General features: G+C 38.8%; 1 protein-coding gene and 1 long non-coding RNA gene across 2 annotated transcripts in view; one reads left to right on the plus strand and one right to left on the minus strand.

The window, feature by feature from the left end:
- Positions 1–17898, plus strand: part of LOC121087869 — a 242339-nt gene extending 224441 nt beyond the window's left edge. The window contains exon 5 of the long non-coding RNA XR_005827775.1: positions 17821–17898. This is a non-coding gene — a long non-coding RNA (uncharacterized LOC121087869). The remainder of the gene's footprint in view (positions 1–17820) is intronic.
- The window catches only part of SHISA9 (shisa family member 9), a 190375-nt gene extending 172027 nt beyond the window's left edge, over positions 1–18348 (minus strand). Inside the window, exons 1-2 of the mRNA XM_040593356.1 lie at positions 17578–18348; positions 10253–10380 (exon numbers count right to left, since the gene is read on the minus strand). Of these exons, the coding sequence (XP_040449290.1) occupies positions 10253–10380; positions 17578–18188 (739 nt within the window). The 5' untranslated portion in view covers positions 18189–18348. The remainder of the gene's footprint in view (positions 1–10252; positions 10381–17577) is intronic.
- Positions 18349–18974: the final 626 nt, after the last annotated feature.

Raw genomic sequence — 18974 nt, forward strand, 5'->3', positions numbered from 1 at the left:
CCTCCATACTTGGAAGGACCTCAGTGAAACAACTCTCCACTGTGCTCAGTTGCTCTACTCACGTAAGGTTCTAGAGACCTTTTAGACCACTTATGTTAAGTGAAAGCTGCCACCTGCAATTCTGTTTTGTGCCAAGGTTCAGCAGCTGAGAATTCAGTATCCATACAAGCCCTCCAAGAGGCTTGTTCTGAATACTGGGGGTGACAACAGTTGTTCAACTACAGCAGCTGTGCTGCCAAAGCGGAGGGGCATGGCAGAAGAGCACAAAAGGTTCCCTGTCTCCTGTGTGCCAAGGGTACGGACATTTTCTTCATTTGCAGACTCCCAAACTTTCCTGAAACCAGAATGAAAATGGGAAGTACGTCTAGCTGGAAATGACTTCTAGCATCCTGGCTTCTCAAAACACTTCTCAGGAGGTTTTAATTTGGTGAATTATTTGGTAGTTTTCACTGCACTTCCCCTGACTAGCTTTTATTAGTCTTGGCAATGAACATGCATCTTTTCTTCTCCAGCACTGAATTCCCTAAGCTGTGTTGTGTCTTTTTGCAAAGCCATAAGACAAACTTCCTGCATATGCCTTGATCTCTCTCCTTATTCAAAATTAATAACAAAACCATAATTCCCCTCAGTAAGGTATGTATGAGTCCTAAGTGAGTTGTAGTGCCCCTGGGTAAAATCCTTGAGCCATTAAAGACAGTGAATGCTTTATTAACGACTTTTGACCAATCAGAATTTAATCTAATTTGCTTAAACTAGTCATTACTGTAAGTCCTGTCAAAATGCTACTTTTTTTGCAAGGCTCAGAAACTGTGCCTACCCCCACCTGTGAATTGCATCCACTACCATTTTGTAATTTATGGCTGAAGGTACTCTGCTGATAAGATGAAATGTTGGTAGATATTTGCCAGTTTTCTCTGTTGTCATATTCTTTCATATGTTGTCCAGAATGGCTGACTAAACCAACAAAAACTAGCATCATGAAACAGTATTTGTAGTCATGGAGGACCAGTTTGTTACAGGCAGCAGAAAAGACAGCAATAGGAAGCACAAGGTTTAGTATGCATGGAGAATATGTTAAGAGAAAGCAATAAAGCAGTTCAAAAGTGATAAGAAGTGATCAGATTAGCCCTGGAAAAGCAACGTCTACATGGGAAAGGCTGGAGTTTTTGTCCCAGCTAGTGCTGTAGCGTGTAAAAGGCAAACTAACACTGTGAGAACAAACTTTTCAGGATAAAAAACAGATCTGTGTTTGAGACGCTGAGTTTATTGTGGACACTTTCAGCTGAACAATCAACATTGCTAACTCCAAAAGTGTCCAAATTTTGTCATGCACACTCTTTTCTGTATGCTTGTGGGTGTGTATAAATATCTATTTATTAAATGTGCATTTCCTTTAACTTGTAAGGAATGGATGGTAAAAGACAATCGGATTATTTTGGATTATGTTATAAATTCATTACGGATTCAGAAGCATAGCTATAGGCTTAAGCCTGGGTACATGAATGTGTTTTTTAGATTTATGAGTTAAAAACAAAAACATGCTACTGAATGTTTCTTAAAAGCTATTTAAACACGGTAACTAAAACTTAAAGATTAAATTTGTTAGTATACCTAAGAAAACATTAAAACCTGCATTGTAATGATCTGGGAATTATTAGCAATGTAGTTTTGCATCATGGTTCCAGAATTTTATTCAACTGTTTTTTTCTATTATAAAAAATGAACAAAGCTATTTCATAAATATTAAATACACTCAGTTCCCTCCTTGACTTTACCTTATGATAATAAAACTGGAGTCAGGACTGATGTGTACATTTCAAGGAAAGTTATGATGTAAAGCAGAGAACATAGAACAAAGGTACTAAAAATCATTTGTGATTGAAACTGTAGATTGACATTCATGAAAATATCTCTCACCAAATAGCATATCACAATTGCCTCATAATACTGAGATGTGTGTTCATAAGCTTTCCAATGTATGCAGCCAACCTTGTCTACTTTATTTTGTAATCACTGCACTGATTCTGCTTAGCAAAGTTGGTATGACTGAATAAAAAATGAAGAGGGAAATAATTTTACAAAACAATAACTTTCTAATAAGAGCATTTTAACATCTAAAATAAAGAGTATCAAAGTTTTGCACAGCCTGAGCGGTAAAAAATGTTTAAGATTTGTTGTCGATATATCAGTTTGTAACAGTTAATGCTTGCACATGAATGCATTAACAGAAACTAATGTATTAATGAATTGATGTTTTTATCCTTTGTGTTACAAATCTATGATTTTTAAGACAAAATATGAGGGTGGGAGTTAATGGATTGAGAGAGATGATTAAGCTCTAAGTCCACAGTTAAAAACTATATTGTTTAGGCATGGAAAAGGCAAGTGTAGTTTGCCTGAGTGATGGTGTTGGCAAACCAACAGTGAAAGCAAAAGGTATTTTTTGTTTGCCTTTCAGTGAGGTGACTCATGCCATATTAACAAAAAGGTATCTCAGTCTCTATCCTCTTCATCTTAAGGAGCTAAAATCTGGCAGCATACAATCATAAAAAGGCTGTGTTGTTGGTTTTGGATATTTTTTCCAGACATGATTCATATTAGTTTGGCATTGTTCCCTATACAAGTTTTTGACATCAAGAATCCCAGTGACATGAAAGATTGCGACAGGCATGAAGCATTGATGATTGATCTTGCTGACAGTTGGGGTTAACAGAGGGAATATTTTGCACTGGATTTTATTCAACATTGAGAATACTATTATTCAGTGTGCCTGTCCAAAGACAAAATACAATTTTAGATATTAAATTGATTAGTATATAATAGGAATAGCACCTCATTAATAAAAATTAGAAAGTAAAAGATTGCAAAGTATTAGAACAGTAGTGGATGCTTATTCTTCCAAGCATTACCTTTGTTTTCAGGTGAGTGATGACAGGACATATTAATATCTAATAACAAACACCTGTGGTACTAAATGGTTATTAAATAATTATGCTGATACTACAGAAGTAAAAGTGGAATCACAAGGGAAACACATAACTGTTTTCCAAAGAGATACCACACTTAGATATTGACCTTTTCATCTTGTAGATGGTACATACATTCCTGTACTATTGAGCAACATTTCAAACTGCTTTATCCTGCACCCCAATGACAGCAAAATGAATCTTGTCCTTTATATATGCTCTTCAAGCCTGCTGTTGTGTGACTCAAAGCTGCCTATATAATAGTCTAGTACAGCAATGATCTCTTCTGTCATGAAAATAATTTTTATTTTATTAAATAATCATTCACCCTTTTAAACTACATTATAAAGTATAAAAACATACTCTAAATAATTTTATTGCTATAATGTTAATTATTGCTGCTAAAGGATAATGTCAGTGATTAACTGTATTTCTCCCAAATACATTTTACGTTGATGAATATTTTTATTAAGATATGTCAAATTTATCTGAATTAAAAGCTGAGTAGAAGTAAATGATAGGATGCAAGGCAGTAATCTAATCTAATTGTTCTTATTGTACAATAAATGAAAAAGAGAGAAATCTTCATTGTTCAGTACTAATGGAAATGGTTATATGGAGCAGAGCTTACGAAGACCTAACCAGTATGGTTCAAAACATATCCCACTGGCTAGAATCACAGGTAGGATGCCTAACATTCTCATGGACTTTCAAATAAAATCATATCTAACAAGAAATACTTTAGACTAAAGAAGAGACCCACTGAGCATACATAATGATGTTAAGTTCATAGTTTCATTTGATTATAGACCCAGGATGCAAACCCTCAATCCTTGTTCATGCAAAATTTTGTGTTTACTATTTGCTTTAGATTTTTTTCATTTGCCAGATTAAGCCAACAGGATGATTCCAAAGGCATGGAATTAATTGTATGGTAAGATCATTGCTAGTGTTCTGAATATTACACTTGGTAAAGACTGGTGTAGTTATGAATAAAAAGCTGTTGTGTATGGCATACATTAACATTTTCAAAATCATCCTGTTTTCTAAAAAAAATTAATGGATTAAATATACGACAGTCAATGACAAATAAGGTATTCCATTTGATTTACTTTTTGTCATTCCTAAACTCAGAAGCTCCCACACTCAGGTTGCAATTAACTTCCTTGAAAATACTCATCGGTGTTTCAAAAAGTTTCATAGCATCTTGTCATAAATCAGCATCATGCATCTGAATTAAAATCTGAATGTAAATTAGAAACATTTTTTATATTAATGATTGTGAGGCTAAACACACGTTCAGAACTGATTAAACATTACTGTCTTACATTGACTGAGTTGCAAGAGAAATGCATCTTCAGACTAAGTTTATACAGGAACTTTTGTCTCCAGCATGGAAGCTTTGGAGCTCTGAAATGCATTGCTACTTCTGTAATTATATTAACAAAAGTTCTATCATCAATTTGCTAATGCTATGAAGTTCTACTGGTAGCATAATTTCAGTTGAAGTTGGTATCTAGAAATTAATTTAAAGTGGTTTAAAAAGTGGTCACAAGGTAGCTGTGACAAAGCAGCTTGCAGCTTTTAACCTCAAACATAAATTGTATTTTAAAAATACAACATTTCTTTTGACATGGCTGGTGATGGTAGTGTGGGCTTTTCCTTGGATGATTAGTTTTGTAAAGTGTGTAATTTAAATGTGGAATTTGTCCTCCTTGTATATTACAACTAAAATGTAGAAAGCAGCCCTCTCCCAGAGTTAAGACTACTAGCTTTTAGCTTAGGAATTTAATCTGAATTATCCAATTCTTTTGAATACTGTCAAGTGGTTTCTGGATAGATCATAGAAACCTCAGTAAAATGAGCTTTTGCATACTGGCAGTGAACAATAAGGCTTTAAATGGAAACAAATTCCCAATAGTTACTGACTGCAGTCCCTTCCCTCTGTCGTAGCGCTGTAGTGTCTTGCAGACTAAGTACATCCTGCAATTAAGCTAACCATTTTATTCTCCCTCATTCTTCACCATTTCAGAGCACTCCATCAGCAGCACTTCTTCTGTCACTGTACTGAAACTACCTTTTTCTTGGCTGAGGACTTATTAGTGTTCTCCATCTTTTCCTCATAAAACATGGAACCCTGTCTATACAGCTCAGCTGTTCTGCCTGTACTTTGTCCTTCCAAGTAAGGAGGTGAGCAGCCAATTAAAGTTTAGGAAGAACATAGTCCAATTCCTCTGGGCTAGACCTGTGCATGTAGCCAGGCCTAAAAAAAGCATTTTACCATAACCAAACAACCTAGATACCAATGAGGTCAAACACACAATTATTTGCTCAGTCCTTCGGATTTTGCACTTCTCTGTCCGCACAAGGTTCTTGGTAGAGTCAAGGTCTCTGCCACCAGAAGCTCATTGTTACAGTAATACCTGCACATTTTCAAGGACTACTTCCTCAATGCTCTGTAATTCATTGTCCAACAGTTACTGTGTAAGTAAATTAATTATCATGTTTTATATACTTCAAGAGCTTTGCATTTCAAAGAACAGTACTTCTCTTTGCTAAAGTCACCTAATATGGCTCTATGCTTATTTCCACAAGCAACAGTAGGAATTACATTCAGGCAATGCAATAACAGTGAATCATCTGATATAATCATGTTTATGTATGTTAAACATAAAAATAATTAGTTTGACAAAGACCACTGCGTTCAACAACAAAAAGCATATTCACTAGGGATGAAAGAAAAATTCTTGCAAATTCTAACTGCATTTTCACAGTGTCAAAACTAGTGACAGTTTCACTGTATAACAGAGGCTGAGCTTCTATTTACAGAAATGGGAGAAAGCATGGGAATATGCAATATAGAACACTTATTCTAATATGCAAGAACTTCTTAAATGCCTACTGTAGCAACACATAAACAAAGAAATAACAAAAGTTAACTTATCATAAGGCACCAGTTACAGAAATGTCTTAGCTTTGTTTTTAGCATTAGCATTTGTAGTCAGTAAGTATCCAGGACAACTGACAATCAAATACAGCAGCAAACACATTATTCTCTTGCATATAATTAAGAAGAGAAAAAGTAATTTTAATCACATGCTGCAAATCCTTGGCCAGTATTAAAACTGATCATTTGATACAGTGCAACACTTCCTTGAATGGTGTGTTTGCAATTCATTTCTCTTTTTTTAATGTTAAATATAAAATGAAGAAACAATCCATACAAGGCAAACTAACTAAAAGCTAGCATTTTTCACCTGAAAACCTCCTTAATCTGGAGCTGGCTTCCCTTTATTACCTTTATCTTGGGAGTCTGCATAAATGCCTTAAATATACTAGTGCAAGGCTTATTATTAATGAGAAGAGAGTAACAGCTTTTACTGATCATTAGGAAAAGTGACTGTGTATTGCACTAACTTAAGTATTTGTTTCACTCTGCTATCATAGATAGCTATCATAGATATCATAATTAGAAATAATAGCAGTAATCACTTTTCAGAAATGAGGATGTAGCTACAAAGCCTCCTAACTCCCACTGCACCAGTATGATAATCCAAACAAGTTAAATAAATTGCTTCTATCACAATAAGTAGAAAGAAAAGAAAAAAAAAAAAAGAAAACAGAAAATACTGAACGCTATTGCTTTCCTAAGATTTATGAAAGTCGGAGATGAACAAAACTCAAATTCTGCAGGAAGGTTTGGGTTTGATTCTGTGTTTTTAATATAACTTTTAAATGTCCTGGGTTTCTCTTCTTCATTTAATTTTATTTAACATTTTGTGTTAGAAAACTTAAATGCTGTGATTCTTGGTAGATACCTGCTACCTGTTTACAAAGCACCACTACAATCTAATGTCTCTGAATGAAGGGAAGTAATAGAAAAGTAATACTAAATAAAGCACAGTACTAGAAGAAAATTATGACAACCAGCAACAACTAAGGACAAAATAGCTTTTACTAAAAAGCATCTAGGTTGTCTGGGTTCACATGGGCAAATTAAAAAAAAATCTGTTTTTCCAGAACCTCTGATACATCTATTATTTTCTGAGTATCAGAAAAGAAGGGACAAGAAACTGAGTAAACTGCAGGACACTGAAAAGGGATCTCGACTTCTGGCCTTCCATTAGTGTTAGTTTTGGCAAATAGCTGTGCTAGCTGCAGGCAACTCAGGAAATCTTTGTCCTCTGGTAACAAACAGTCCAGAAACAAAAACACACTCATCTTCAGTGTCAGAGATCATGCGAAATTTGTCCTTTTGACAGAGCTTCCCTTCATAAACACTTTCAGAATGGGTTGGCAGCATCAGCAAAATGTTTTCAACAGGGCAGGAAGGGAAAATGAACATGCAAATTAGGACATTTTTAATAATGTTTGGCCTTCAATAGTTTGTCTTCAGTATTCTAAAAGGCACAATATGGAAGGGGTACAAATGCCTAAGAAATTCCTTCTACCCTCTTCATATCTATGGACCAATGTGAAGAGTACATCAGTCACAATTTCTTAAATCTCATTTTGAGATGGCTAGTAGATAGAAAGTGGTAACTTAGAAACTTATAAAATACCTATCAAAGTGTCTGATGCTATAATTTTGTACCATTTCATTTTCTCTGCGTAAGTAAATACCTGGAATAGAATTTCCACAAAAGCTGTAATTCATTCTGATTTATTTCCTTGTAAAAATACCCAAAAAAGCCTGTCACTTTTCCAGCACTAGTAGTAGGTAATACTGCACTGCCAAGTATCTGCAAGTAATATCCACTCTTGTAGTGTTTCAGAGCTCCACTATAAAGTTTCAAATTGCTAAGATACTGGACTTGGAAAATATGTCTCAGTAATTTTTCTTTATAAAGCTTTTTTTCTGCACCATAAATGCACATGCTCTCAACAGACTTTAATCATTTGTGATGTTCAGACTAAATCTAGTAGGTCATTTAGTCAGGTTTTAGATGAGTTTATGAGGGAATATAATGGCAACAAATACAGAATAATGATCTACTCACTATGAAGTAAACATATGTAATATAGGTTATAGGATGCCTTGAGTAATTGCACCACTTGAAGGTCTGCATTGAACAATCTAAAATTGATTGACTTAATCCATAATGTTGATTAGAGAATGAACCAGCTACCATTGTAGCTGCTTGCTTGTGAAGTTTCCATCTGTAGCAGGAATGCCTGAGCTGCACGTGAAGCAGTCTTGGGACTGCCCTTATTCATTAACCAATGGATTAAGATAGCTCCAATGTAGCAGTAGTGCTTCTATGTTGTACATTGCAGTGATGCAAGAGCTGTTTCACACGTAATTCTTCCATCTGTGCCAGAGGGCCAAATTCTGAGACAGAGGTGGTACAGGTGTTTGGGGTCATCATAAGCCAAGACCCTAAGATATTATCAAATATCTTTTTTTCTTCCCTGATGCAGTAACTGTGTGGCTCTGAGTTGCGTTTATATGCAAGAGTTTGTAGAAGCAAGGCTTAAATCTGAATTCAAATCCAAGAAACAATGAGTTTTAAAAACCTGCTGTGTTATGTCATATATTGCAGTATACAAAGAGTTTTAAGCAAAATATCTCATTGTGATGATTACAAAAATCTCAATACAATCAATGCACTAAGAATCTCTTTACTTTCTGGCTCCTTCATTAACTGGGATTCTGAATAAACATTTCACATATGAGATTGTACCCTAACTTCCTTACAATCTGGCATCTTTCTTCTTGAAAACATGGTCACAGGAGGGATCAGAGATCAGCAAAGAACTAATACACAGAGAAAAGAGAGATTCAGTGCATATTGCCGTCCTTCCTAAGCCTTCAGAAGTCCAGAGGTGGTGTGTTTTTATACAGTTAGGGATGTAATGCTGCAGTATGTATGTACTTCCCCCTCTGCAGTATAGAACTGCATAGGCCCAGGTGGAAGTACTTTGCTGTAGAGCAGTGCAGACAGATTAGGTGTCACACTTCACTATATGTGGTATCTTTATTAGAGGTCACGGCTTTAATTCTCTCCTAGTACTCTGTAACAATGCGCATAAGAAATCACAGTCAGCCTCTACCACAAACAAGTAGCAGGAGTGCACGCAGCATATGAATCTGCTCTTTCTCCCATTGTTTTTACACCCTTCCCCCAAAAGAAAGCAGTAAAATCTTACAATAACTGTGCCGTGCAATTCAAATAAAACTTGTTCTTTGTCCAAATATAAGCAAATTTTCTGCTTTCTATAGTTACAGAAAGATAAGACCAGTGCATATACTTTAAATGTCTCAAAATGCAAATACCAATGCAGTAAAAGTATATTTGCAGTAAAATGCACATCAATGTTGATCTACAGCACAGAATAAAGCCATCCACTGCCTAACAATCTAAACCTTCCTGAATTATCCCCTTTTCTCTTATAAATACATTGAACTTAAATTTGTAAATATATTATCTATTATTTGTATGCATGTATATATATCTATATATGTGTATAGATATATAAGATACGGATAAATATAAAGTACATAAATATATATCCAAATTAAAATGCAGTAGAACTGTTCATTATAAAAGGAAAATGTATCTGAGCATGAGAAAGAGCTGTACTCTGGTCTAATACAAGACTGAGAAATAAGTTTCCTAGGACTTCAGAATCACCTGAAATGTGACCGTATTTCCTCTGAAGCTCCAAGGTGCACTTTTTCCTCTCCTTCAATAACATAAACATGTAATAGCAGATATAGAACAAAAATATTATTTAAAACTTCAAATAATAATATACCTTTCCCTTTTCCCTTAGAGAGAAAAAAAATTAGAAAGTGAAAACCACACACAACCTGATGCTCTCCATGAAAGTGTTTAACTGTTTTACTAGTGGAGATGATACAACAGCCTAATGAGACCATTTCTTACTAGATGTTATAGCCCTGTGTAACACCTTGCCAAATCTTGATGTAAGTTTAACTATTTGTATTTTAGTATAGCAAAACATAGAATAAAGCATAGCTTGATGTGCTGTGCAAAAACACCAGGTAGGAGACAAAGATACAAACCTAATATTAGTCAACCAAGACAACTAATTAAAAATAAATACAATAAGTAATTTTTCTATTCAAAATGGCTTTCTCTTAGTGTTACCCTATTTGCACTAGGAAATCCTAAATGTTTCTAATTCTGAAATAAAGAATATTTCTAATTTGCAAGAACCCATTAACTATCAACCGTCATTTGACATCCAGCAATACTTGTTTCATAATGTTAATTTTATGCCAGCATTCAAGATACTGATAAAGTTATAATGTTACTTACGTAAATTATTTGGAGGAGGTCTCGTCTCCATGTTTTCATAATGTTGCACATGCACTACAATGTTTAGATCTCTTTCCATATGATCTGTTGTACAAGGACCTTGAGGTCGCATAACATCAGCAAGAGCCCTGAAAACCAAACAAACCAGAATGAACCTGCAAAATCTGTAAGGCATTACCAATACATTCCATTGTTTGTTTGTTTGTTTGTTTGAGATGCTGTCTGTTGTAACGTCTGCTGGAGAGACCAGCTCCATTCACAGCAAAATCAGGGAATCAGATGCATTGTGAGACTTCGCACCTAAGGCTCTTTTTAGGTTGCCTTAGACAGCATGCTAGCAGTAATACACAGAAACACATTAAGCTCTTTAGTTGTCTTGGCTTTGTAGGAACATAATCTAAGCTTGTTGAGACTTGCAGATTTCTGCTATAGCATGTGCTCAGTAATGTTTCCATCTTGGCTAAGCTCAGCACCTCAGCACCTAGCCCCTGTCTATAGCTTTCACAAACCCTTTAACTTCACACCTAGATTACCAGCAGGGCTTGTCAAAGTAAATTCTCACACATGCCTTTGCACAGAGCATAACACAACACAGTGGTCTTGGCCATTTTCATTCAAAAATGTCACCAAAGTTGAAAGGTCGTATGATTTTCAGGTAGAAACCCAGTAGGCATAGCTCTCTTCATGGTCAGGGCTTTAAGCTTTTCCCATCCAGAAGAGGAGATCAAATATGTCTTTTCTAAGTTCTCTGAGTGTCCTAGTCATTAAGATGGAGCAAAGTTTGTACTGCTGCTTTGAAGCCAGTTCAGAAACAGGATTAAAGTTTTATGCTAGCAAAGAGGGAGCAAGCAAAAGGATTCCTAACAATTAGGCCAGGCCCAACCTGATGTTGGTTGTGGACCTTTCCTGCATTGCTGCAGGCAGTAACTATCTCTGAAAGAGACAGAGTCATCCTAGTTTGGTGTATTTTCTAAGAACTAGTTTCACTGTCGAGTGTACTGCTGAGTGTCAGGCATACAGATAAGCACACACACCTGTATTAGCCCTGCAGATCGAGTTAGTGACTGAGTTTTAAGCTCTGAAACTCTCAGCATGGCAACAACTAACTTTCTCTGTGATTCTGAGCTATGGAGTTTTACCATTGACTTCTGTAGGAGCAGGATTAGCCCTTAGGTATATGCCATACCTGCTGAACTACTGTGCCATACAAAACAATTGGCCCACCTGCAGAAGCTGTTGCCTTAGGCAAAGGAAAGCTATGCTGTGTGTTACCAGTGTCTTCAGAGTTCAGTGCAAATCTTTTCTATTCAGGTCAATGCATCACTGGCTATTATTTGCCTCCTTTCTGTTTTACTAGTTTTAATTTTTAGACCCCTTGAGTGATTTTTTTTAAAGGGAATGGATGCATCTTCTGGGCACTTTGCCCAGTTTAGTTTAATTTTCTGCAAAATTACATGTAGTGTCCCAGATACTGCATCAAGGAAGACTAGTTTATAAACTAATAAATAAAAAAAAAAAATATAAGCACATTCACTGGTGAAAGCCATAGCAAGTGCAGTCTAGCTCCTCCACTGTATTCCTGTGCCATGATTACTTCTTGATCAAGAAGCACTGTACTTTTAAATATTTAAAAATAGTTTAAGTTACAGACAGAGAGGAATCTTGCTTTCAGATTGCAGGAACATTGCTTTGGTACACAGCTGAATGATACTGATGTTTCACTGTGTTTATGGCTAGGCATTATGTTATTAAAATATTAGTTACAGTTGTGATCAACGTGTTACAGAATATTCTGTTGATACTGTAAAAGGTCAGAAGACAGTAACCAAATGATTAATGGTATCAGAGCAATGCTCCCATTTGAAGCAATGCTTATATTAGCAGAAATAGCAGAGCTGGCCTACATAGCAGAATAGTAAGAATTCAATAGATGAGACCTCACAAAGGTATGTAGAAAATGATGCAAAAGGAAAGCATTATATTGCAAAACACAGCTGAAAAAAAGTGGGGACCAAAACCATTAATACTTAGGCAATTTACGCAAATATGTCTCTATACAAAGGAAATTATTGACATCAATATTAATTCTAATTCCAGAAGCAGCTGGACACATTTCTGGGAAGGGAAGAAAAGCAAATCAAAGTTCCTGACTAGAACGTGGGAGTTGAAAGTGTGAGATCTTGTAATACACAGATTAGCATTTCCCAACTTTGTGAGAGCGGGTTTTCAAAAATGCTTTCCTCATTGCCCTTAATCTGAAGGTAAATATTGTTCACTGTAGACTTTAAATAACACCCCGTATGGTAGCAGATTAACTACTGCCTGTCTGTGAAATTGTCGAGTTTTCTACCATTTTAGGGTGGCTTTTTTTCCAAGGGGTTTTAAGGAATTAACTGTCCGATTCCCGCTATATTAAGAAAAAAGGAACTATTCACCATCAAGTTCTATTTTTAACAGCACAGCACCTATCTTTATACTTTGTTAGTCAAAGTTGTATAATCTTCTCAGGGCAGAGTAGTTCATATAACAAAGAGCTTGTCCTTATCTTCCACTGATGTCAGGGAGAGTTAAAAATGTGTAGCAGCTTGTATATCACTTAAGTACAAAGGAAATACTGTACCCGCACTTTGTTCTTTTAGGGATTTACCCATATAATTAAATGGATAAAGAGAGGTTTGTGCCCTAGTATGCGACAAAATCCTTGAACAGACGTTTGTTTCAAAAAATTCCACATAGGCCAACAGACTCCTATAATACCTTCATGCATTTGTCTCACCTGAATATCATCATATAGATTTTGTTCATTATCTGAAGGAATTGTTAGTGGGTCCTATTGAAAAATTATATATACCTAGAGGGTCTTTATCTACACCTTTTCTATACTGAATAATTTTGTAAGGAAATGCAAAATACAAGATAACCTTCTAATCAGGTGGTGATATCATTAGGTCCTGTGTATTGATATTGATTGCAGCATTACAAAAGTGGAGAAATGTTACCTACCTAGGAGCTCATGGCCCAGAACTATCAAGTATCACAAAACTTCAGCATTTTTCTTGCCATAGGATTTTTCTCTTTGGATATGTAATGCTACTTTGGGTGTTATAAAGCACGTGGAGCCAGGCATTTCTCTTATGGGTACAAGCTTGAAGAAGCTGAAATGCAGGTTATTCCATGAAAGGTCACTTGTCATGTTTTGCCTCCAAAACTGGGTCAAAACCCGTAAGGGAAATAATTTCACACTTAGGATTCAGGATTTTGGCAAGTCAGACTATTTTTGGCCCCAGGTACGTGCCTTTTGAATGATCAACAGAAGACTTGACTCATGAGCTCAGCACGGAAGAAGAGCTCAGATGGTTCACAATATTTGGAAGGCTGTTAACAGTGTCAGAAGCACTGCTTCAGAAAAACAGGAGCTATAGCATCTGAGCATGACTGTAAATATTGTCCTTTCAGTTCTTGGTTTGTTTGCACATTCTCCACAAGGATTAGGGAAGAAGACAAAGGTGTGGTATTGTTTACAGAAAAATCTCCCCCTTAAGAGAAGTAAAGCTTTTCTCTTTTCTACTCATTTTCAACCGAGGATTCTCCACTTTAACTGATGGAGCCTGGAAGTCTCATTGATGTAGTCTTTAGCAGCAAGAACATGCTGCCCTCATATGCCTAACGGAGCTTCTAGGTCTGCTTCAGGAGACAGATCAATTCTGTCTCCTTTTAGGCACAATACTGCCACATTCATTTGCTTTGCCATATCTGAAAACATACACCATCTTAATCCCTTACTCTCCTAGAAAGCAGGAGGGTGAAGTAAGAGTTACTCTGTTTGGTACTACCATTACTGCTTAGTTCTTGGACACTATAGCTGAAGAGAATATTTATCTCCTTTCAATGTCAAATAACAAATTTAAAAACCAGGAAAATTATATGAACAAAACACTATCATATGATGTCTATAGTGAAATATGCCATGTACAGTTAGTACTGTACTCTCCTCTCCATTTCATCTTCCAGATTTACAGTTCCATGCCAACAGTAAGAGTGTTTTATACTGAAAAACACTCATCTAACAAGAGAGAAAATGTGAACAGTGCCACACTTGGCCTTTTTTCTCAAAACAAAAGGAAGTAACAAGCTCTCTAAAAAAGGACACTTTGACTCCTTTTTCCTAAAAGGACTTGCCCAATAAGTACTTTTTTCCTATGGATTGTTTTCACCAGATAAGTTTCCACAATGCTTTTTCATTGTCAAATATTTCAGGAAAATTCAGTGAAATTAATGGAGTTGTCTCGGTTTGTTTTGTTATAACAGTAAACAAAAAATAATGAAAGGCAAGTGTATAGAAACTACACTCACCAAGCCTGTGAAGTTTCCTTTATTAACATTGTACCACTCTTACACACACCAGTGTCTTACTTCAACAGCAGATCCACTGACTGCAAGATGAAATAATGCAAGGAATTAATAAGTGCGGCACAGTTTTGCTTCCTATTTATAAGTCAGTGTTCTCATTCCCATGTGTCAGGTCTCTGTTCATATTTTAAAAAATATTAGTAAATCAAAAATGGGAATATACAATTTACACCAGTAAATTCTGTTCACTTTCTAAAAAATAAATAAGCTCTCATAAAAAAATATCAGTTTATATTATGCATTGTCTTTTTTGATAAGCAGTACCATCCCTTCCATAGGTGAATTTGTTCATAGGAATGAAGAGGATTCAAGTGTTTCATGTAGCCATTGGCTAGGAAGGGGTGAGAAGACAATCTTAACTAAGGAAATAGATGACAAATCAGCCTCTGTGTGTTTCTTCCTGCCAGCAAAAATGGAGTAACACTTGGTACTTTTAGTTTGGCCTACCTAACACTCCCAATACATTATACTTTTGCTTATTAATAAGGTTTAGTACAGGAAAAAAACATAGGAGGTGTTCTTTTTGGGTTTGTTTTTTTGATATTGTAGCGATGAGTGTTATAAAATAAGGTGAATAGGAATATGAGCTACATATTTTAATTGTTGATACTATTAACTGTTTAAACAGAAATTATTTATTTCTTAAGCGTTGAAGCCTTTTTTTACACAGTTGTGTAAAATGAGCTAGGATGTAATATTTTAGTTAAACACACATTTGAGGACAGAGAGGTTACTTCGATTCTTCACTCAATGAACAGATTTTTAGTTTGCTGAAGGGATTTACAAATCTAATTCCTTTTCAAATTAATGGTAAGCCCACCCCACAGCTGTAAGAGAGTGTGAGAACTTTTTTTTAAAAAAAAAAAAGCTATAGCGCTGCTTTTTCAGAACATGACTAGCTATTATGTGTACTGAGTGGGTGACTGTTTTTCCATGTGATCATGACTTTCCAAGTTTCTATATAATCCTGACTTGAACGTTATCATGGCAAGAAAAGTACAAGATCTCAGACACTGTTAAGTAATCAGAGTAACAGACGACCTTTTTTAAAAACCACTTCAGAAACCTAATCTTTATGCATACATGACTGAAGGATTTCAGAATGATTTTCCAATCCCCTATAACTCTATTTCCATAAACTAAGACAGAATATCATTTCAGAATACTTCACACCTGTCCTTTAGATAACAAATATTTCTACGAGTAGAAATAGGACTTATTTAATCTATATATAAGCAGAGATGGCTACAACTTCACTCTGTTGTGGGTTTTGTAACTGTTACGAGCCCTGCCTTTTTCCCTGCATGAAGAGACTACAGAAGGAGGCTAATGCAAGGAAGAGCTTTTTCCAAACAAGCTCTGTATTTTAAGAGTGAGATTTTAAAAGGAAATTGGGACCCATATATTCTTTTTCTCAGTTTAGTGAGAAAATGTGAAAATATTCCACATGTCTAAAGGATTATTATACCTTGCTCAACAAAAACTATCTTTGCAGAAGTATCACTGACACATAATGTTGACTAAAATTTCTGCAATGTGCTTTGTTCCTTGGTAGTGAAATCGTATCCATATCAGCCAGTTTATAAATAGCAAATAATTGCTAGTGAACTGGTGATGCATTTGCAGGCGTATTTTTGTGGCTTCCTCTGTTCATTTCAGGATAAGCACTTAATCAAAAAGTCATGCAGAAACTTCAGTAAAAAATAAGGCTTCAGGTGTTGAGTTGATCTCTTGGACTGTCTTTCAAAGGATGACTCTTCATCTCAGCTTCAAAGATTGTGAACTACACCATTACCAGTCAGGGCAAGAGGAAGCTTTCTGCCACACTGCACGTCCAGTAGAAGGTATCCTTTTAATTGCATTTCATCACTAAAGTTGCCCAATATGCTGGAATCTATTTAGACTCTTTAATGGAGCTGTTTGCCTTTTTTAATGCCTTTCCCCCATCTGCTTTACTTTCATGTGCCTGGGATTAGCATAAAGAATCAGACAGACTGCAAACTTGACAAATGTGTTATGCCTTGATTTTGAACTGCTGTGACAGTCTGGGTTTGGAATGTGTGGTTAAAGCCATTGGGCTCTGTCCTGAGTTGCCAACCTGCCTATCCACCACTAGGCAGCCATATCTGGAGTAGATGGCACACAGCATGCCTAACTCTAGGTGGGGGATATTCTTTTTGATATAACTCAGCCATTACACTGTGGATACAGGGTATAACACACACATATACAGATGAGACAAGGCTTTCATATTCCATTTTTTACCTCTCAACAGTAACTGAAAAAACGTTAACGAATTCTACAATAGCTCTTCCTTCTTGTGTCTCCCTCTTCCCTTCCACCCTGGCTCATTTTCACAGCTTAGAAATTTCACAAATAGCTCACACACTTGCAAGGGTTGGGGGAGTAGGGAAGGTCCTGCCAAAACCGTTTTGCAGCTGGAGAGGGAGGGTGAGATGACATTTGTTTACATCCTTCTGTTGAGAAGTAAAAACATTTTCCAAGCTTTGAGACAGTTGGAAGAGGGAACTTATCAGGCTTTCTATAATTCAGTGCTGCTGGTTTCAGGATTTTTTTGTTTTCCTATTCATGCACAGTATATCAGGGAACACTTGCTGGGTCTTGTTGGGGAGAGGGTCAGACACTGCAGATAAAAATGGACTACTGTCTGTGTGGACTCCACAATTATTTGTAGTTTTCCTCAATATGCATGTACTTTGATAACCAGAGCTTGGGGAACCACAGGAGCTCTGCTCACCAAAGTTGGTCTCCCTCAGTCGCCTTGCAAGGGAATGCAGCAAACTCCTGCCAGGAGTTGTCTGTTAACAGGAACACATGGGCTCCTCTCTCCTCTTTAGGAGTAGCAAGGGGAGGTAGAGGGGAAGGGGACCCCGCTGCCTGGCACTCAGCCTTACCTGGACATGTGCTCCCGCTGGGGTCTGTGTGCCTTCTCCAGCCCTAGTTTGGTGAAGATCCCCACCAGCACCATGACTGCCACAACCCCACAGATAATGTAGACAATGAGGTTGGTTTTATCCCTGGTAGGGTCATGCAGAGGGTCGTCTATGCGGGAAGGAGGCTTCCCAGTGTTCATCCACAACGGTGTCTCATAGTTTGTGCAGGTGCTTTGATCCAGCCTTGTCTTCTTGAACTTGCAGCAAAACCTGAAGCCACAAGTGCCGCAGCAGAAGATGAACTCCCCGGAGCTGCAGTTAAAGGGGGGGTCCCACTGCCCCATCACGTCAAAGTAGCCCCTGCAGAAGTCCGGGGTGGGAGGTGGTTCAGAGGGGTCTAGCTGTTCCCCAAGGCTGGAGTGGTTTCCTCCCGAGAGTACCACGAAGCTCCCCAGCTGCTGGCCAGCTTTCTCCTGAGCCCGACACACCAGCGTGAGAAGGTCCGCCACCAAGTAGCCGAAGAGCAGCCGAATAAAGCCTTCCATGCTGCCTCCCAGCCCCGGCTCAGCGATGCTGCCGCCGCCGCCGCCGCTCGAGCTGCTGGATGCTGCGCTGCGCCAGGAGCTGAACATAAAGGGGCTCCGTCAGGGGCCGTGCGTCCGCGCAGCCCGCGCTCGCCTTCAGCACCACGGACAGCCCCGGGCGGGCCGGGCCGGGGCTGCCGCCCCCGGGCAGTGGCCGCTGCCCGTCGCCGCTCCGCTCCGGAGGAGCGAGCGCGGCACTTGTGGAGCGCGCGGGAGAGGGAGGAGGAGGAGGAGGAGGAGGAGGAGTACCGAGGGGTGGAGGTGGCGGCGGGAGTGCGGGGCACCGCGCGGCGCGGCGGGCTGGGGAGAAAGGGCTCGGCGAGAGGGGCGTGGAGGGGGCCACGAGGCGGGAGGGCTGAGGCGAGCGCGCTGCAGGGGCGGGCAGGAGGAGAGGGCGAGCGAGCAGCCTCCCCGCGCTGCCTGGTGCCAGCGTGCAGCGCCGGGGGCACCCACCTTCCGCTCCCCCGCCGAGCCCGGCGCGGTCTCTCGCACAACTCCCTCAGCCAGCCACGGCGCTCGCCGAGCCCCGCCCGGAGCCGGGCGAGCCCGCGGGAGGCGACGGCTGCCAGGGCAGAGCGCGGCCGGCTGGACGGACCCGCCGCGGCATCCAGCCGGCGGGGAAGCGCTGCCGCGAGGGGGAAATCCGCCTTGGCGGGCAGCGTGCGGGTGGCAGCGAGGGCGAGGCGGCCCGGCGAGCTCAGCCCGTCCTCCGCGGGAGGCTGCGCGCCGGCCTGCCACCTCTCCGGCCCCCAGCCCCCCTCTGCGAACCCCCCCCCCCGCCCTCCCCGCAGCAGCCCCTCTGAGGGGCCGGCGGCCTCCCCCTCCCGAGCAGCC

This window comes from Falco naumanni, chromosome 4, assembly GCF_017639655.2.
Source record: "Falco naumanni isolate bFalNau1 chromosome 4, bFalNau1.pat, whole genome shotgun sequence".
In the NCBI taxonomy this organism is placed as follows: Eukaryota; Metazoa; Chordata; class Aves; order Falconiformes; family Falconidae; genus Falco; species Falco naumanni.